This window comes from Hyperolius riggenbachi, chromosome 3, assembly GCF_040937935.1.
Source record: "Hyperolius riggenbachi isolate aHypRig1 chromosome 3, aHypRig1.pri, whole genome shotgun sequence".
Classification (NCBI taxonomy): Eukaryota; Metazoa; Chordata; class Amphibia; order Anura; family Hyperoliidae; genus Hyperolius; species Hyperolius riggenbachi.
In genome coordinates, this window is record NC_090648.1 from 106,195,181 (window position 1) to 106,216,940 (window position 21,760).

The following is a 21,760-nucleotide window of genomic DNA, read 5'->3' on the forward strand; positions in this document are numbered from 1 at the left end:
TTCGCCTGGCGCAGGCGAACGCGAACCCCCAATGTTCGCCTGGAACCGTTCGCCGGCAAACCGTTCGGTACACCTCTAGGCACCACACCACCCAGTATGCCCACATAGAGACGCCAGCAGATTGATGCACCACAGCTCCCAGCATACCCGCCATTGAAGCACCACAGCTGATCTTTGGGGCTAGCAACTCCCCTGTTATTCCATAATCCAAACAATGAAATATAGTATCATATTTTTTTTTACAAAATGACATGCGCTTTTGCGGTCTGTGCAGAACAGCAGGAGTTTTGTGCCATGGTCATTTCTGCATGTTTTATTTTTTTCTGTGTTTTGAATTTTTGAAATTGTGTTTAATAATATAGTGTAAAACATATATATTAAATAGGGAGTGTAGTGATACTCCTATATTATTCCACACCAACCAAAGTAAAATGGGCTGGAAAAATAATCAGGCTTTGCACCCTGATATCAAGCACAATTCACTAAAACATAGAATGTTTGAGAAATGCATTGTGGTAATAATGACAGAGTGAGAGAGAGAAAAAAAGGTTTTATTTGTCTCTATAGATGTACAGATGCTTGTACATAGATCTGGAAATATATCAGTATAAGATAAGATATCAGTATAAGGAAACAAGATCATGAGTAGTATTCAGTCAAACATGGTTAGCTCACAAAAAGTGTCAGCTGTAAAGTGGTTGCACTAATAAAGTTACAAATAACAAAACTAAGCTCACAGTAGCCAATAGAAGCCCAAGTTGGCTCATACTGGAAGCTGATTGGTTGCTAGGGGTGGCAACAAGACTTGAAAGTGTTTTTATGCACAAGGCCCAAGCTGCTTTGCTGTCATTGAATGTGAGTCTGTGAGGCATCTGTACAAAATACATCTACTGTTGAGGTGTGACAGAATTACCACTCATCCCCACCCACCATCAATCATTTTGGAATTGTCCTCATATCTGGGAATGGAGGGAGATGATCCAAAATGAATTTGGATGGGTGAGGATTGGTGAAGATTCTGACTTTGTACAAGCACACCTTGTCCTCTGCCGGTTATGATTATCCTAATAATGTATTCATAAATAATTACAAGAAATATATATATGCCAATGTTCATTTTATTTATTTTTTCATTATAAGAAGACACTGTGTGGTGCAAATGGTAGTTACCATAGCAACCAAACCATATTCACCTTGTAGGCTGTAATTAGTAAAGGAAATTTAAATTGGTTGCTATGGGTTACTGCCATTTGCTTTCACTGCTTGCTTCCAGCACCATTGTATAAATAAGGTGTACAGTTTATTTTTCTTCATAACATGCAGTATAGCTATATTTATGTCCCCTTGTATTGTAAACTGAAGAAATGTGCATAGTAGCTTCATTTTAACAGTACCCTGGTTGCTGTTAGTCTTGTTTCAAAATAGAATTATAACTGATGCAGGGACTGGTGCATAGAAAAGTGAAGCAATTACTTGTATCAAACAATCCCCATGCAGACTCCATAAATACACTTTGCTGCAGTAAAACATGGGCTTTCTATTTTGTTTATTTATCTTTGTTGTGTTAATATTAATTAACTGGCACTGAATTATCAAGATGTGCAAACACACTTGGACAAAAGAAATGGAGCAGTTTCAGTAAACAGTGATCGTTTTAGCTGATTGCCAAGAGCAACAGTTTTGCTTTTTCTTCAGTTTTCTTTGTAGTGTTTGTTAAAGGACCACTCCAGCAAAAAAAAAAAGTAAGCAGTTAAAATCTGACAGAGCTGGTAGGTTTTGGACTAGTCCATCTCCTCATGGGGAATTCTCAGGGAGATGGACTAGTCCAAAACCCGTCGGCTCTGTCAGATTTTAACTGCTTACTTTTTTCGCTGGAGTGGTCCTTTAAAGAGAACCCGAGGCAGGGTTCTTCCATCACATTCCCCATACAGAGGCTGGGTCTGCCTATAGAGCCCAGCCTCTGTTGCTATTTAGTTTCCTCCAAAGCCCCCCCTGCGCGCTGTTAGACCCCATAAAACACAGCCGCGCTGGCGACACGCAGCGTGTCGCAGCCGGCTGTGTTTATCTCACTAATGCCAGTCTCACCGCTCCCCCGCCTCCTGAATCGCTCCGGTCCCCGCCCACGTCCCTTTCCGCTGATTGGAGGGAAGGGACGCGGGCGGGGACCGGAGAGATTCAGGAGGCGGGGGGAACAGCCGAGACTGACGTTAGTGAGGTAAACACAGCCGCATAGGGCGGCTGTGTTTTATGGGGTCTGGCTGAGCGCAGGGGGGGCTTTGGAGGAAACTAACTAGCAACAGAGGCTGGGCTCTATAGACAGACCCAGCCTCTGTATGGGGATTGCGATGGAAGAACCCCGCCTCGGGTTTTCTTTAAGGTGCCCATTAGACGTACAATATTTTCCTAAAATGTGATCATTCAATCAGATTTTTATGATCAAATTGTACAGAAAACCAAGCATTATGTGAAGATAATCAGCATGAAATTATTCTATTGTTGAGCGCAGGGCAATTTTACCATTACTAGCACTGGGGAAGCACTGGCCTTTAACCCATTGGCAGCATGCGCGTTACAGGTGTAATGCGTTTGTTGCTATGGCAACGTGCATTACCCCGGTAACGAACGTGCCGATAGCTTAATGGCTGGTGCCCCCTCTATTGATACACACCTGGTTCTAATTCTAAGTACTTAGGACTTTCCTAGAATCTTATTTTGGGTACAAAAGCCAAAAAGATTGACATTTTTATTGGTTGACCATGAACCATTGGCTGACTTTTTTATCTGTTCTTTGGACTCAGAAGCTGTCATTAACTGCTGCCCTAATTCTTAACTGTTAGAGCTGGTTCATACTCTGCTCTTTTTCAGGGCTTTGTTGAACACCGGCGATCAGCAAAGCGCTGCTCCTAATGTATCCCTATGGATACAGTCACTCTGCAGCGTTTGCGATCAATTGCAAATGCGCTGCATGCAGCTATTTGGGGGTGATTGCGCTGTGATTCCCATTCTATTGAACGGGAATCACAATCGCAAATCATGGAGAATCGCAAGATTTTGAATCGTGATTGCGAACCTGAACGCAATTGCGGGCAAGCGCCAAATGTGAACCGGGTTTACAGTTTTGAGGGGCGGGGTTAAAAAAGCAGCCTACTTCTTCTATGTAGGATAGGAACTGTACATACAAATGCTTATTGTTTTGCGCATACGCTAATGCATACACGTGCCTTTCGGGACCGCACTCACGTGGCTGGTAGCATTCTGCTCTGTGCAAAATGCTCCCGGCCACATGAGCGCATCTAAGAGCAGCGCATTTGCGCACTGCCGACCTGCCTACGGAGGGGACCGCAGATGAGTGGCTGCCAGCAGAGAGACTTCAAGGGGCTGAAGGAGGCTCCAGGTAAGTAGATCAGCATTTATTTATTTTTTCTATCATGTATCCTTTAACCACCCTGGCGTTCTGATTAAATCGCCAGGGTGGCTGCGGGAGGGTTTTTTTTAAATAAAAAAAAAACTATTTCATGCAGCCAACTGAAAGTTGGCTGCATGAAAGCCCACTAGAGGGCGCTCCGGAGGCGTTCTTCCGATCGCCTCCGGCGCCCATAATAAACAAGGAAGGCCGCAATGAGCGGCCTTCCTTGTTTTGCTTACATCGTCGCCATAGCGACGAGCGGAGTGACGTCATGGACGTCAGCCGACGTCCTGACGTCAGCCGCCTCCGATCCAGCCCTTAGCGCTGGCCGGAACTGTTTGTTCCGGCTACGCTGGGCTCGGGCGGCTGGGGGGACCCTCTTTCGCCGCTGCACGCGGCGGATCGCCGCGCTGCAGCGGCGATCAGGCAGCACACGCGGCTGGCAAAGTGCCGGCTGCGTGTGCTGCTCTTTATTTCATTAAAATCGGCCCAGCAGGGCCTGAGCGGCAGCCGCTGGCGGTGTTGGACGAGCTGAGCTCGTCCAGACCGCTCAGCTGGTTAAAAAGAGTCCAGTATATTTTAGACAACTGTTTTTATGTATGAAAAGTTGTATATCAAGTTGTTTGTAAATTAGGGACTGTCTTGTTATTCTTTTGCAACTAACTAAATGGATCTTCTTTCAGACCTAGAAAATGCTGATGTGTACTCTGACTCTGCTCAGACTACTGCTGCCAGTTTTAGGTGAGTAATAAAACTAAAAAAGAAAAAGTATGTTGGTTCTTTAGTTCTGCTGTTCAGTTTATGTATGGCACAGCTTTCAGACAGATTGCAGCAGCTCATAGTGTAGGCACCACTTTTACTACTGTGGAAGAAATGTAGCATATATGGAATACTTTTTTTCACTATCTGCAATCAGCTAAAACCATTTTGCTGATCCTAATACAATTAACATACAGTATAAGGCCCCTTTCACACACGTTTCACGATGTGACGGAATGCTTCCGACAACGCAGAGGCAATGTATACTCTGCAGTGCATTGGCGAGCTGCACTGCTCAACACACAATTGCACTGGAGTCAATGGCACGGCAAAAATCTATTTCGATTGTTGAGGTAGCGGTGCGGCGCGCGTGCGTGCGGTGATCGGCCATAATTCAGTGATGTACTTCCTGTCCAGTAGGGAGCACGTCACTGAGCGAGTGGCAGAGCTAGGCAAATCACCCTGTTGGCGCACTCTGCCGCAGGGTGACTTAAACACAAAATGGTGCGGTGTGATTACCCTCAACGGGCTCCCCTGGACAATCGCACCGCACTATGGCCCATATGGAATTAACTTTTTCTACTGAATTTTCTCCTCGAAGAAAATGTTTCACCTTTAAAAAAAAACAAAAAAAACTTTTAAGCACTTTTTAATTGAAAAAGTATATTACACTACCAGAAATAGTACTAGCAAAACAGATACACTCACACTTTACCCAAAGGGGCTAAAGCATCGCGCGCAAAGTCCGGTGCGTGCTAATGTCGCACCTAATGACCCTGTAACGTCGCATTGGATGCGTCCTTAACGTCGCCCCTATGCAACGTTAAAGTCGCATGCATGCAACGTTAAAGTCGCATCCAATGCGACGTTATAGGGCCATCGCGATGCAACGTTTCGAGCAAACCGGACTTTGCGCGCGGACTGATTTGGAAAACAGTGATAACCTAGTTAGCACCCTAGTTAACACGCCCAAAGTGTTTAGGCGTGATAACTGGGTTAGCACCGTTTACTGAATCGAGCCCTTTATAGTCATAATGCGGTGCGTGTGTCTGAGGAAAATTTTTATTATAGCCAAATAGAGACCACACAGGGGTCAAACAGTATAGGTAACACTCCTTCACGGAAGGTATACTGGGGTTTAATCACGACAGGACAAGAAAAGGGTGCATACAGTGTATATACAATAATAAGGTATAGCCTCTATTTGGCTATAATACAAATTTTCCTCGGACATGCACCGCATTATGACTATATAGTGTGTTTATTGAGGATCCTAGCCTTCTATTATAAGTCCAGTATTGGTACTATTAATACTTAGACTTATATACAGTACTCAAATCACAGTTGTGGAGTGTGTTGGAAGGAGATAGCTACACCCCACTATCTAGTGGGGGGGATCAGCAAAGACCCTTTTTCCTCACACTTACAGTACCATTGATGATTGTTGGTTATCAACTGTAACCAATTTCAGTACATATTGGGCTTGATTTACTAAGCGGTGCTAACTTTAGCACTGGCCCTCAGCATGTCTAAACTCAGTTGAAATGTGAGCTCTGATTGAGAAAACCAGTGCTAACCTACTTAGCACCCTGGTTAGCACTAAAGACTTTAGACATGCTAAGTAGGTTAGCACCGCTTAGCAAATCAAGCCCATTGGCTTTAGCCCCTTTGGGTAAAGTGTGAGTGTAATTCAAAAAGTACCAAAGTGTAAATTAAAAAGTACTACCAAAACTATTTTGAGGATTTTCTCACTTGTTGGTGGTTTTGAAGGCAAAAAAAAAATTGCATATGGGCCCATGGGTGAAACCAGCCTTAATCGCAGTGCTGTTTTTATACTAGTGCAATGTTGGAATCTGACTGTAACGATTGTGGAATTCTCTCCGTGGTCAGCGCACAGGATGTGCACTCACACCGCGGAAATGCTCCACAAGTGTATGATTTGAGAGAACCCAGCAAAAGGTGCAACGCACCTGTAGAGGGAGATTCCTGTCGGCAGATGGAGCTGTGGAGTGCAGAGGAACAGATCCTCTGCCCTGCCACAGACGCCAGACAGGAATTGTACGAAGGGAAGAACGCAGGGCAAGATAGCCCTTAAAGAGAGAGAGTAAGAGACAGAGTGTATGTGTGTCCACCAATCTAGTCGCCACCCAGCGACGATGAACACACAACCATGAAAATCAGGTGAGAAGGCAATCGCAAGGGATGGTGATTGCTAACAGCGACACAAAACTGAATAGGCACAGAGGAGGATTCTATGTATGTCCACCAATCTAGTCGCCAACCTGCGACGGTGGACACACAACAGAGGAAACCAAGTGAGAACGCAATCGCAAGGGAAGCGATTGCGAATGAGAATGAGCACAGGGACCGAATGTATGTGTGTGCACCAATCTAGTCGCCAACCCACGACGGTGCACACACAACAGCAGATACAAAGTAGAAACGGAATCACGAGAGAGGCGTGTGAGAACGCGGAAAAGCCGCCGCATCTGCTGAAAGCAAGGCGGCTGATTCCGCATCCAACGCGGCGGTTTGCACGCGTAGGCACGCGTCCAAGGTGGCAGTTTGTACGCAGCAGCAGAAGTCAGGACCTTTATACCAGCAGGGAAAGTGTCAGCTGATCAGGACGATCACCTGATTCCTGCTGGAATTCAAATATACCAGCACTCCAGTTTTCTCAAAGAATCACGTTCTTTTATTGAGCTAACATATCCACAGAAATGACCGACAATTGTTTCGGGGCCTCGCAGGGTCCCCCTTTCTCAAGGCGTGTGTGGTTACAATCAAACTTCCAAATACAACTAATATATACATCACTAATCCCCTATGCCCCCACCCCAAACCATGGTGAAAAGGTGATGTCATCTCCTCTGCTCAAAACAACAACATATGCCCATTTTGTCAAATATTTACTCATCTATGCCATGAGCAATTTTGCTTTAAACTCCAGTGTACACAGTGCTACTGAGTCATGCATGTCTACCTGTCCCAGTGTCTCCTCGCGGTGCTCCTGTTGTAATCCATGCTGATTTCCTTCAGATGTATATCTCTTCGTTCCTGATTGCTACAAATTCGCAGGACCCTCAGAAATTGTGACACTGGAAGTCCATCTTTAAGATGTTTTGGATGTGAACTCGTGTAATGCAACAATGTATTTCTGTCCGTTGATTTCCGGTACAGTGACGTACTGAGTTTGTTATCAACGTTGTGCACCATAACATCAAGAAATGCGATGTGGGTTTCTGAGGTCTCTGGGTGTCACTGTCGTAACCTCATGAGGAGGTGAATGAGACACCGTAGTTCCCAGCCCCACGTGAGCTACATTAGCGTAGCCTGGCAACAGTGGGACACGCTGGAGTCAATCCCATGACTCCTTGCGGCCCTGGTTGCCGGGCAGCGATGTGATGCCGCATAGTGATTGGTTTGATGGCATTAACCAGTCACGAAGCGGGGGCGTGGCCAGCGGCGCGAACGATAGCCCGATACGGGATTAGGAACGTGAGAAGCTGTCAGTCATGACTAGCAACGGCTCCCCGCTGGATGTTTACATTTGAATGGTGGTACTAATCAGCATGGATTACAACAGGAGCACCGCGAGGAGACACTGGGACAGGTAGACATGCATGACTCAGTAGCACTGTGTACACTGGAGTTTAAAGCAAAATTGCTCATGGCATAGATGAGTAAATATTTGACAAAATGGGCATATGTTGTTGTTTTGAGCAGAGGAGATGACATCACCTTTTCACCATGGTTTGGGGTGGGGGCATAGGGGATTAGTGATGTATATATTAGTTGTATTTGGAAGTTTGATTATAACCACACACGCCTTGAGAAAGGGGGACCCTGCGAGGCCCCGAAACAATTGTCAGTCATTTCTGTGGATATGTTAGCTCAATAAAAGAGCGTGATTCTTTGAGAAAACTGGAGTGCTGGTATATTTGAATTCTGGACTTATACTTTGGTGGTTTGCCTATACCACAATACCAAGCACCCTACCTAAGATGGTGTGCCCAGTCACAACTTTTCCTGTTTCTGATTCCTGCTGGACTCATACTTGTAAAGCAACAGAGCAAGCAGGATCCACTGCTCTTTCCGCCAGAGCAAGTGCGATCCAAGTAAAGCAACAGAGCTAGCAGGATCCACTGCTCTTTCCGCCAGAGCAAGTGCGATCCAAGAAAAGCAACAGAAGGGGCTACCAGTAGCAACCGCTGCTCTGGTTAGCGCCCAACAGACAGACAGAACAGGCAATACAAATATACAACCTGATTGAACTAGAGGGGTGTCTAATACAGCCCCCAGAATTACTCTAAGTTAGCTAACAAACCAACAGAGAAGGCTGACACTCCAGGAGTGAGTTTACAAACCGTTATGACCAGCGAAGCCTTCTGGTCAGCAGCAGGCTTTTATACTGCCAGCCCTCAAACGAGACAGCTGAGCAATTTGCATTTATGCAAGTCTCTCAGCAAAGCAACTCTGAAAGTTGCAAGATGAAGCCAGGTCTCTTTTCCAGAGACCTGCATCTCTCAGGCATAAGGAATGGTCAAACAACTGGCTGCCTGTGCAGCCAGCTGAGCGGATCATTACACTGACCTGTGCGATTGCACTCCTACACCCTACGGTATATGGCGCAATCACAGCAAAATCTTGGATAGTGGAAATAGAAGGAATTTACCTAGTGAAAAAGTACCCTTTATGAGAACTTAGCAGATTTTATATTACTGCAATGTAGCAATGCTTATGGTTATTCCTGAATGTTGTGAACAGCAATCTGTGTTGCAATAATTACCGGGCCCTTTACTGCTAAGTGACATCACACTGTTTGGTGTGTATGAGGATGTTGGGAAATATTACCATTCAGTCTCTTGCCAAAGAAAATAAAAGATTATTAACTGGGCAGGAGAAACCCTACAATAGGGTGTATACACTAAATACAGGTAAAATGTATGTTCCCAGGTAAATCTTACCGGGTTTAGAATAGTTAGAGCGGGTCTCCCTTTTCCCGGCAGCCTTGTACCTGAAATATCAGCAGTAAAGTGTTTGTGTGGCTCACACATTCCCTTCTGGCCTGTCTCTTGCCCAATTCCAGTTTAAGTGCAGCGATTGAATCCACCATATTGGATTGTCTGTGCGCTGAAATAGATTGGGAGGCATTGAGCAGTCCGGCCACCATGTGGTGTGTGACACTAACTATACAATTCGTCAAACAATCATTTATGTGTGATTATTCGTACGGACAATCGGAAATGATCGTTTGGGACTAGGGTTGCTCGTAAACAAAATTACGAGTAGCACTTACTAGCCACGGGAGAGGGAGTGTTACCTTACCCATGCCGCTTCCTATAGCCGAAGTGCTCCACTCGCGTTCCACGTAAGTCCCATGCTTCCTCCTTAGACCCGGAAGCTATAGGGTGTAGCATGGGTAAGTTAAACCTCTCCCACCCCCTACCCCCTTCACCCAGCAAGTGCTACTTATAATTTCGATTGTGAGCAACCCTATTTGGGACCACTAACTGTCAGAAATCTCCTAACCAATCAGATGAATGGAATCCATCGATCCCGTCAATCTGATTGGTTAGTACATTTTTGCCCGTTAATTTTCTCAATGATCATACGGATAATCGTTTGTAACCGATAGTTTGGCAAATTGTATCTTTAGTGGCCACCTTTAGAATTAATTACAAATTACAATTAATCCTCCTACTTTTTTCCAGAGTAATCCTCCTACGTTTTTTCCAGAGTAAAATGAGCCATAAATTACTTTTCTCCTATGTTGCTTTCACTTAAAGTAGGTAGTAGAAATCTGACAGAAGTGACAGGTTTTTGACTAGTCCATCTCTTCATAGGGGATTCTCAGCAAGGCTTTTATTCATTATAAAGATATTCCCTAAAAAGGATTTAAACAATGATGCTGGACAGCTTCCCTACTCGCTACACAGTTTTTTGGCAGTTGGACAGAGCAACTGCCATTCACTAAGTGCTTTTGAAAATAAATAAATCCCTGAGAATCCCCTATGAAGAGATGGACTAGTCCACAACCTTTCACTTCTTTCAGATTTCTACTACCTACTGTAAGTGACAGCAACATAGGAGAAAGTAACTTATGGCTCATTTTACTCTGGAAAAAATGTACTTCTTATTTGTCTGTTTGCACATATTTCAAATTTTACAATTTTTCAACATAGTGCCCATTTAACAGTAAAGCTCTGTACACACTCTTGACCACTGTCACCCTAAAGGAATGAAATGTCTGGTTGGCCGAGAATCGTTTAAAAAAAAAATTATCCTAATGATGGTTACAAGACAGGGATTGTCATTCATATAGAGCTTGATTCACAAAAGGGTGCTAACACAGTTAGCACATCTAAAAGCTTTGGACGGGCAAATTAGGGTGCTAAGTAGTTTGCACGTCCAAAGCTGTTACTGATCGCGCGTTAAGTTGGTGTGCCTGAAACATCACACAGTTCGCATGTAAAATAGCTTTTCAGGCTATTTTGCGTGCAAATGGTGCGACATTTTATGCGTAAAGCGGCCGTTTTCGTGTCCTAAGTGCCTTTTCACTGGCGTGCTAACACTTAGCACCCTTTAGTGAATCGAGGCCTTAGACTGATAGCTCCATTCTAAGGGCTTGATTCACAAAACAGTGCTAACTGTTAGCACGCTGTGAAAAGTGAATTTTTTGCGCGTTAACGGTCATGTTCGAGTGATAAATTTGTCTTATTGCGGGAACGCGACCGTTAACGCGCAAACAATTTGCGTTAACGCGCAAACACGAATTTTTGAGCACGATAACCGGTATTTCATGCGAAACCTGGTTTTACACGCGAAAACGGGCTGAAACGCGGGAAAAGCCGCGCTAACAGTTAACACCGTTTTGTGAATCAAGCCCAAAGTACTCACATGTGGCAAATTTTGCAGTTCTGGCTCCTCATTTTTGCACTTCTGCGTTGCATTGTGGCAAGTTGCATCGTGTTGCATTGCAGCATGCTTTTTTCAATGGGATGCAATGTGATGCAACTCAATGCAACGCATCTAAGGGCTGGTGCACACCAAAAGAGCTTTTCTGAGCGCTTTGTGATTTTAAAATCTCTTGCTAATGTTATCCTATTGGTGTGCGCACACTGGAGCCATGTGATTCTGTAAAAATCCACCATAGCATTGCATTAGCAAGAGCTTTTAAAATCATTAGCGCTTAAAAAGCTCTTGTAATGTGCACCAGCCCGAAGTGTAAATGCAGGCTCCAGCTTTAGGTGCTTGCAGTGATCATGTGTTATAGCTAGTAGCCTCCATATTAGGGTAAAGTTTAGAGGAGCAATATAGACTGACTCGAATTAAGTAATTGCTACAGGCTATACTGTATAATCACTCTATCCTGCTCTGAGTTACATTAGTGGAGATACAGCTGTGGGTTTGTCCTTCTACAGGTTATAATCCTCTATACAAGGGACATAATTATGAGGTGGTGTTTCCTCGGCAACTTCACTCTATCTACAAGAGAGACACTCAGGTATGTTGGGTGATGCAGGATGTATTGTAGTATGAAACATTCTCTATTGCTTTCCATCTGAACTTTGTGTAATAAAACAGCGATGTTCTGTCATGTTTATACCTAGTGTATTTGCAGATATTTCTAATGATCTAGGGAAATGAAACATTATTTAATGATCTATGGAATTATTTATATATTTTTTGTCTCCATTCCAAACCTCTATAATAAATTATATATATTTATAAACTTTCTTCAAACTTCTTTGGCTGATATATGTCTTGCTCCAACTGGAGTCCTCTACCAGAGGTCTGGGGACAGGAGTGTAACAATCGCCCCACATGGGAAGGCCAAGGGACTAAGGTGGTCCACTCCTGTGAGCAAATGTAGAGTTTAATGCAAAGCAAAGGAGCATCATACTTGACCTGCTTCTGTTGACAGGACAGATCTCCACTCCCCCCTTCAGTGTAACCATGTAATGGGCAGCCAATAAACATGTTCTTCGCAATGCATGTCACATGACATGCAGAGACAGAAGCCTCAAGGTAATTAGCTGCACATCACGGAGCTACACTGAAGCTAACCAAATCCTAACAGACCTCCCCCCAGTGATCCATATCCAACCCCGCACCCATGCCTAACTCTAACTGCCCCCCCCCCCGCCCACCCAGCTGGAAATCTGTATGGCCCGCACCTGCATAGCAGCGCGGAACGCAGCCTCGAAGTAAAAGAGGGTTCCGGTGAGCATTGGTGGGGTGGATTAGAATCAGAGCAGCCTCTGGATCATCATCATCTTACTATAGAAAATGTGTGGCAAATTACTTACATTTAATGCCGGCTTGGATGCATTCCCTATTTTGAAGACAAAACAAGACACAGAACATTTATATTGCGCTTTTCTCCTGGCCAATGATGCATGCAACTTTTCACCAAAGTAATTTTCACATTGAAAATGACCTTGTTGATTTTGAGGAAATTTTTGCGAAAATACATTGCATTTTCACAATATGGTAAAAATTCGCAAAAACGAGATAAAATTGTAATTTTACTGCAAAACTGCAAAAATTTTAGTTTTTTTTAATCTTAGCATGAACATTCTAAAAAATACAAAAAAATCACAAACCTATGACAAAATGATTTTCGATGTGAAAAGAATATCAGCATTTTCGCTCATCACTGCTCCTGAGCTCCAGCCACTAGGACACACTCTATAAGCAGTAGCAGTGTTAGGGAGTCTTGCCCAAGGTCTCCTCACTGAATAGGTGCAGGCTTACTGAACAGGCAGAGCCGAGATTTGAAACCTGGTCTCCTTAACCATTACTCTATCTGTAACGATCGGTGTAACACAGAGAGGGTCTGATTACCGGTGAACTGCAGTATCACCGAGAATGCAGAATATACCCGATTATTGGTGATCTGCAGTATCACCGATAATCAGATATATCTACTAACCTCTGGACACCTGAGATAGCAAGTGAGTGTTAAGTGCAACAATAATACTTTGAGAATAGCACAGTAGTAGTTCCTTCCGTAGGCCTAGACTCTCCCGGGGGAGGAGCTAGGCTGAGAGTAGGAAGGACAGAGCGTGAGTGACACCAGAGAGAGGGTGTCACTAACAGGTCTGGGAACTGCCTCTAACAGTAAGGCCAGTTCTCGAGGTCGGGCAATCCAGGTCGTAAACACACAGACAGATACGGTACAGATTCAGGAGACAGATACGGAATCCAGTAAACAGGCAGGGTTTGGCAACGGAGTATCAGAATAGCGAGGTACAGAATCAGAATGCAAATACAGAGTCCAGGAACGAGCAGAGTTTGGCAACAGGATATCAGAAATAGCAAGGTACAGAATCAGAGTACAGGAGGATAGTCAGGCAGGCAGAAGGTCATAACAAATAATACAGTTCAATATTCCTAGCGCTAAGGTGTGAGGTCCGCGATCGTCGACACCTTTGGAAACTATGCTAGAACACAGATACAGACAAGGCCTGAGTGCTACCACGTAGTGATCGCAACGCCAGACACCAGAGGAATGCCCAGCACCCAGTGTATATACACCAGTGCTCTCCAGCACCTCCCCCAAGTGCTGGACCAATGAAAGTTGCTGCAATTGTCAGCCGACCGGCCTGGTCAGCTGACCCTCCTCTGACTGCCATAAAGGCCCTGCCTCTCCGCGCGCGCACGCGTCCCCCCCAAACCAGCGTGGACCACCAGTCCCAGCCACACCAGTCATGTGTGGTAATGTTGTTGCTGTATGGGATGCGGATTCCGCCGCCACGCTGTCTGAGCGTGCGGCGTTTCCTCCGCATCCCGCCTTACTGAGAGAAGTAGGCCTATGCGTACAAACCGCCGCGTCTCTCCGCGCTACCGCTATGCCAGCCGCGGAAACAGCCGCCTCATCTTGCGTCCACGCGGCGGCTTTTCTGCGTTTCTTCACAGTACCCCCCCCCCCCCCTGAGGAGTGGACTCCGGACAGCTCCTTCCAGGCTTCTCAGGATATAAAGCGTGGAATTCACTTTTCAGTCTGTCAGCATGCATGCGACCTTCAGGTACCCATGATCTCTCCTCAATACCATACCCTTTCCAATGAACCAGATATTGTACTGAGTTCTGAACTATGCGTGAGTCTAAAATCTTCTCTACCTCGTACTCAGGTTGGTCATCTATCATCACAGGAGGAGGAGGAGTGGGACCCACATGGACTGCTGGCTTAAACAGAGACACGTGAAAGGATCTTACGCCACGCATACTGGCAGGAAGATCAATGGCATAAGTAACATTGTTGATCTTTCTAGTTACTGGAAATGGACCCACAAACCTGGGCCCCAACTTGGCTGAAGGCTGTTTTAAGGTTAAGTGACGTGTGGATACCCAGACTAAGTCTCCTGGTTGAAATTTCCACTCCAAGGAACGTTTTTTGTCAGCTTGACCTTTCTGACTTTGAAACGCTTTCCCCAAATTATTTTCCACGATCCCCCACACGTCCCTAAATGACTTTTGCCAGGCCTCCAGAGCTGGAAACAGAGTGGAAGCGATTGGCAATGGGGAAAATTTGGGCAGCTTCCCAGTAACTATCTGAAATGGACAGAATCTCGTGGACGAACTTTTCAAATTATTGTGCGCAAATTCTGCGAAGGGCAAAAACTTGACCCAATCGTTTTGCGCTTCAGCAACGTAACACCTCAAAAATTGTTCTAACGATTGGTTGACCCTCTCAGCCTGACCATTGGTCTGTGGGTGGTAGCCCGACGAAAATGACAGTTCCATGCCCATTTGGTGACAGAATGCCCTCCAAAATCTCGAAACAAATTGGACTCCCCGATCTGACACGATGTTTTCCGGAATGCCATGCAAACGGAAAACATGGATGATGAATAAATCGGCCAACTCCTGGGCCGAGGGGAGTCCTTTTAAGGGCACAAAATGGGCCATTTTACTGAAGCGGTCGACTACCACCCAAATGACCGACATGCCCTCAGACCTGGGAAGTTCACCCACAAAATTCATGGACAGGTGGGTCCACGGCTCACTCGGGGTGGGTAAGGGCTGCAACATTCCCACAGGTGCCAGCCGGGAGGGCTTACTTTTTTGCACACACTGCACACTCTCTACCATACTCCTTACAATCCGTTGCCAGAGAAGGCCACCAAGCGCACCTGGCAACCAGATCCTGTGTTCTGGAGGCCCCAGGGTGTCCCGCATTTTTGTGTGAATGGAACATTTGTAAGATCTGGAGACGGAATGGCAGTGGTATAAACATAACCCTTTCAGGCTTCCCCTCCGGGGCGTCCTGCTGAAAGGGCCCTAAGGTCTCCGTCCAGTCTTTCCATGTCTCAGTTGTTGCCAGTATCAGTTTCTGCGGGACAATGGTCTCTGGGGTAGAGGGCTGTCCTGTCTCTGGCTCAAAACATCTGGACAGGGCATCTGCTTTAATGTTCTTGCTACCTGGAGTGTACGTAATTATGAATCTGAACCTCGAGAAAAACAAAGACCATCAAGCCTGACGGGGACTTAATCTTTTAGCTCCCTCGATGTATTCCAAATTTTTGTGATCAGTGAAAACTGTGATTGTATGTTCTGCTCCTTCCAACCAATGGCGCCATTCCTCAAAGGCTAACTTAATGGCCAGGAGCTCCCTGTTGCCTATGTCGTAGTTTCTCTCTGCCGGAGAGAACCTACGAGAAAAATAGGCGCATGGGTGTAATCTACCCTGCAACCCTGATCGCTGCGACAGCACAGCCCCCACCCCGACCTCCGAGGCGTCCACCTCAACAATAAAGGGGTAGGAAGTGTCGACGTGTCTCAGGATGGGTGCAGAGCAAAACAAGTCTTTTAACGTGGAGAACGCTTGTAAAGCTTCTGGAGACCAGTGGGTAGTATCTGCCCCTTTTTTAGTGAGACTAGTGAGGGGTGCAATGACTGTGGAGTACCCCTTTATGAACCTTCTATAGTAATTGGCGAATCCTAAAAATCTCTGGAGAGATTTTAGTCCCACTGGTTGAGGCCATTCCAGAACAGCAGAGACCTTGGCAGGATCCATAGAAAGGCCCGAGGTGGAAATTAGTGTTGGGCGAACACCTAGATGTTCGGGTTCGCGAACGTTCGCCGAACATCGCCGCGATGTTCGGGTGTTCGCGCCGAACTCCGAACATAATGGAAGTCAATGGGGACCCGAACTTTCGTGCTTTGTAAAGCTTCCTTACATGCTACATACCCCAAATTAGCAGGGTATGTGCACCTTGGGAGTGGGTACAAGAGGAAAAAAAAATATTTGAAAAAGAGCTTATAGTTTTTGAGAAAATTGATTGTAAAGTTTCAAAGGAAAAACTGTCTTTTAAATGTGGAAAATGTCATGTTTCTTTGCACAGGTAACATGCTTTTTGTCGCCATGCAGTCATAAATGTAATACAGAGAAGAGGTTCCAGGAAAAGGGACCGGTAACGCTAACCCAGCAGCAGCAGCACACGTGATGGAACAGGAGCAGGCGCAGGAGGAGAAGGCCATGCTTTTTGAGACACAACAACCCAGGCCTTGCATGAGGACAAGAAGCGTGCGGATAGCATGCTTTTTACCGCCATGCAGTCATGAATGTAATAAAGATAAGAGGTTCAATAAACAGAGACCGGGCGTCAACGCTAACCCAGCAGCAGCAGACGTGATGGAACAGGAGGAGGCGCAGGAGGAGAAGGCCACGCTTTCAGGTGCAACTCAGGCCTTGCATGTGGACAAAAAAATGTGTGCGCAAAGCAATGCAATGAGTAGTTTTCAGGACACAATGGGCTATTCGGAGGAGCTATTCCCACCCCCACAATCTTCTACCTGTGAAAGGTCAATGGAACAGCCACAAATGTTGTGCCCGGATTCACAACCTTTTTCTGTGGAAAATGCACCTCGCACTGAAATGCAAGGCGAGGCCGAGGATGAACATGACGTCAACAACTCAACATGACGCAAAATGGGGGCGGAACAGAAAGCTGCTTTCAATGTTTTGAAGGCCTTAATTGCCTCCGGTGGCCAGTTAGATGCATCATTCATCACACCCAAATCCCAGAGCAATGTGTGCAGGAATTTGAATCGCAGGAGGTGTACCGAGATCATCTGGACAAGTGACCAAGTGACCAAGTGACAAGTGACCAAGTGAAAAGTGACAAAGTGACCAGTGACAAAGTGACAAAGTGACAAAATGACAAAGTGACAAAATGACAAAGTGACAAGTGACAAGTGACAAAGTGACAAGTGACAAAATGACAAAGTGACAAAGTGACAAGTGACAAGTGACAAAGTGACAAAATGACAAAGTGACAAAGTGACCAGTGACAAAGTGACAACTGAGAGGTTGTTCTGGGGAGCTCCACTGCACTCAGTCGCATATGAGGAGAGGTCTCGTCGGGACTGCTGATCCTCCTCAGCTTGCTCAAAGCCTTGAGGGTTCCTGAAGATCCTCTGCTTGCATTTCGCCGGGGTTCAGCTTGGTGTCGGGGTCGGCGGCGTCCTCCTCACTCCAACGTGGCAGATCTTCTGTTGAAGGAAAAAAAAAAAACATTGTTAAAAGTCCAGTACCGCTTCTGAAGGACTCACCAAGAGATGCAGGAGCGCTTTAATCTAGCGCACCATCGCTCGCTGGGTGATGTCCCTCCCTACGCGCTGGAATTCTACGCTGCACATGCTAGCACGCTTTTGCGCAGTGCCGAGGCGCATTCCAGCAGCTAGCTACCAAGCTTCTGTGGATCTGATTGGGCCACCATGTTGGATCTCTGCCAAGTCCTCCAAAATTTTGAGCAATCCACATTGCGTGACTGAGCAGTGACAACTCTACAGTCAGCATTACAATACCACTGCTGTGTTTACTGAAGAAATCAATGTTGAAGATGGAAACCGCTGGCATGATGCAAGTGGGGGATTCTGAAGATGAAAACGATCAGCGTGATGATACCAACATCAGGCAACCTGCCTCAGGAAACGCTGGTCCCAGCTATGACAAATACAATACAATACAATAACATTTCTATAGCGCTTTTCTCCCATAGGACTCAAAGCGCTTAGGCTCTCTCAGATTCAGTAATTAGTAGGATGAAGTATTCACACAACAAAAGTTATATTTCTGCAAATGCCAAACTGAACAGGTGGGTTTTCAGTCTGGATTTAAACACGTCCAGGGATTGAGCTGTCCTGATCTGTTGAGGTAAGGAGTTCCAAAACGTAGGGGCAGCATGACAGAAGGCTCTGGGACCAAAAGTTTCCAAGTGGACTCTGGGTATTAATAGATTATTAGAACCTGTTGATCTGAGAATGCGGGGATTGCTACGCAGCTGCAACACATCTTTCATGTATCCAGGGCCTAAATTATTCAGGGATTTAAATGTCAGTAGGCCGATCTTGAATAGGACCCTCCATTCTATAGGTAGCCAGTGAAGGGAGTGCAGGACTGGCGTTATGTGGCAGTGACGGGGTTGGTTGGTTAGCAGTCTGGCAGCAGTATTCTGTATCAGCTGTAGTCGGTACAGGACCTTTTTTGGAAGGCCAGTGTAGAGAGCATTGCAGTAGTCCAGTCGAGATGTGATGAAGGCGTGGACTAAGGTTGGCAGATCTTCTGGGGGTATGAGGTGCTTGATTTTTGCAATGTTCTTCAGGTGAAAATAGGATGATTTCACCACAGCAGAGATTTGAGTTCTAAAGTTTAAATCCCAATCAATTAGAACTCCCAGGCTACGCACATGATCAGAGCTGCGCAGATCCGTGCCTCCTATTCCCAGTGGTGAAGACTGCAAGTTAAGTTGTTTTGTTATCATGCTCTGCCCTCCTATCAGAAGGACTTCAGTTTTGTCTGCATTTAGTTTCAGCCAGTTGTCATTCATCCATTGCTGTAGTTCACGTAAGCAGGCGTTTATAGTTAGAGTTGGGTCTGTCACACCAGGCTTGAAGGAAAGATATAGTTGAGTGTCGTCTGCATAGCAGTGGTATGTCAGGCCATGTTTTTGGATTAGTTTTCCCAGTGGTAACATGTAAATCGTGAAAAGCAGGGGAGAGAGGATTGAGCCCTGGGGCACCCCATACCTAAGTGATACAGGGGTGGACAGGAAGGGCCCCATAGACACTTTGTGGGTTCTGCCACTCAAGAAGGATTGGAACCACTGAAGAACTATGCCATCAATGCCGCAGTATTCCTGTAGCCTGTTTATCAAGATGTCATGGTCAACTGTATCAAAGGCTGCAGAAAGGTCTAGCAGTATGAGGATGGAGCACTCTCCTCTGTCTCTTGCCATGAGCAGGTGGTTGCATATTTGGATGAGGGCCGTTTCAGTGCTGTGGTGTTTCCTGAAGCCAGACTGGAATGGGTCATAACTGTTGTTTTGTAGGATTTTGGCTTCTAGCTGGAGGTAAACAGCTTTTTCAATTAGCTTGCCCAGAAAGGGAAGGTTAGAGACAGGTCTGTAGCTGGTCATTGCATCTGGGTCCAGGGAGGGTTTTTTGAGGAGAGGCCTGATGATTGCTTCCTTCAGTAAAGCAGGAAATATCCCTGATTTTAAGGAACAGTTAACAATTTTTAGGAATACCGGTACGAACAGGTCGGGGCAGTTCAACATGAACTGTGTTGGGCCAGGATCTAGGTCACAGGTAGTTAGGCGGACGTGAAGGAGGATGCTTGATGTGACTTCTTCATCAATTTCTTTGAAGTTTGACCAAGGTGTTACATTGTCTCTGCTAATGGTCTTCGGCGCTATATTAGGCTCAGATGCTGTAAGTTGGATGGCGGACCTTATAGCGGAGACTTTGTCTGTGAAGAAATGGGCAAATTGGTCACAGAGGTCCTTTGAAGACTCGATGTTAAGTTTTTGACATGCCGGGTTGCAGAGTTTTTCCACTGTGCGGAACAGTTGGGCTGGTTTGTTAACTGCATTTGCAATCTCTTGTGATAGAAAGGATGATTTTTTTTCCCGTGATTACCTTTTGGTAGCTCTTCAAGTGGAGGATTAAGGCATGTTTGTCTTCTGGGGACTGAGATTTGCGCCACAGTCTCTCAAGTTTTCGACCTTGTCTTTTCAGCTCTTTTATAGCGTTATCAAACCACTGTGCATGATGGTGTGGAGTAAGATATTTGGTGCGCAGAGGAGCAATGGTCTCAAAGGTGGAGGACACACATTTGTTGTATTTAAACACCAGAGTATCAGGGTCCAAGCTGGAGTCAGTCAATTCATCAAAGCTAAGGTTATCTCGGATATGTTGAGGTGTTAGCCCTTTTAAGCGGCGATATTTTATTTGATTCTTGACCTGGTGTTTGACAGCTGGTATTGAGAGGGAGAAGTGGATAGTGTGATGGTCTGACCAGGCAACAGGATTAATTTCCACATTGGCTATTGACAGCCCAGTATGGAATATAAGGTCCAGAGTGTGGCCTTTCCTGTGAGTACCAGAGCTGATTGATTGGAGGAAGCCCAGTTCATGTAAGGCACGAGGTAGCTCTATTCCAAGTTTTGAAGAGGAGTCATCCACCCATGTATTGAAATCTCCAAGAACAATCCATCTGGGGTGTTCCAGTGTTAGGTTGCATAGGAGGTCTACAAGTTCCTTAAGGAAGTCTGAGTGTTTTTCTGGTGGGCGGTAGATCAGCAATATGTTAATGTTTTTCTCAGCTGAAAGTTGCACCCCCAAGCATTCAAACGAGTTGGTAGGACCTACAGTAAGTGGTCTGATTTTCAAAGCTGATCTAAAGCAAAGTGCAACCCCTCCTCCCCTGCGTTCTTTCCTGTTGCAGTATATCACGGAATAGTTTGTTGGCACGGCAGCCTCCAGGGTGGGGCCAACTGGTTCAGAAAGCCAGCTTTCAGTCAGGCAGGCCAGATCAGAAGACTCTATTAGATCATGTATGATTGCTGTTTTGTTGTTTATCGATCTGACATTACAGAGGACAGCCTTGATGGGGCTACCCTGGGAGCTAGGGTCTGAGATTGATGACTCCAAGACAGAACAGTCTCCAGATGTGTGGCTGTCATCTCTGCTGGATTGTGCTGGAGCTATTAGGGTTGTTGGCTGGGTGTACTCTGCAGATTTTGTCACAGAGTTATTTTGGTTCTGCGGTGAAGAATATCTTTTCCCACGTCCTCTCGAGCCTCTCGAGAGGACGAGGAACAGCTGGAGTTGGAGCAGGAATTGGATGCCCCCACTGCCGAGGGACAGAGCGGTGCACGTTGGACTTCCACAATTTAGCGGGAATGGACAGCAGAAGAGGAAGAAAGTGATGCTGGTGACGAATATGGTGCATCACAACAATCACAACGCTCACAAGAACATGAAGACAGAGGAGTCTGGCAGGACTCTCTGGCACACATGGCTCAATTCATGCTAGACTGCATTGAACGCGGCCCGCGCATTATTCACTATTCATTATTATTCATTATTCTGGAATCTGGACAACACCAATTACTGGGTTTATACCCAGTTTATACAAACACAATGTTAAAAAACTGATTGAAGAAAGTGTCAGACAGGTCAAAAATGGAACAATTCCAGCAGGCCCTTGAGGATGGAGACTTTAGAGAGGAGATTGACATCCTCCTCCTTCTCTAGCCAGTTGTACGCCGACAGACTGACTTCAGCAAACCCAGGAGGACC

General features: G+C 45.7%; 1 protein-coding gene across 3 annotated transcripts in view; it reads left to right on the plus strand.

Annotated features, from left to right (window-relative positions):
* The first annotated feature begins 764 nt into the window (after positions 1–764).
* Positions 765–21,760, plus strand: part of LOC137561086 (zinc metalloproteinase-disintegrin-like VAP1) — a 128,121-nt gene continuing 107,125 nt past the window's right edge. For 2 of the 3 annotated variants that reach the window (XM_068272328.1, XM_068272330.1), the window contains exons 1-3: positions 765–855; positions 4,090–4,147; positions 11,590–11,672. In XM_068272328.1, coding sequence (XP_068128429.1) covers positions 4,099–4,147; positions 11,590–11,672 — 132 coding nt within the window. In that variant the 5' untranslated portion in view covers positions 765–855; positions 4,090–4,098. Of the gene's footprint in view, positions 856–957; positions 1,000–4,089; positions 4,148–11,589; positions 11,673–21,760 lie in introns of those variants that run through there. The other variant, XM_068272329.1, reaches the window with a different exon arrangement.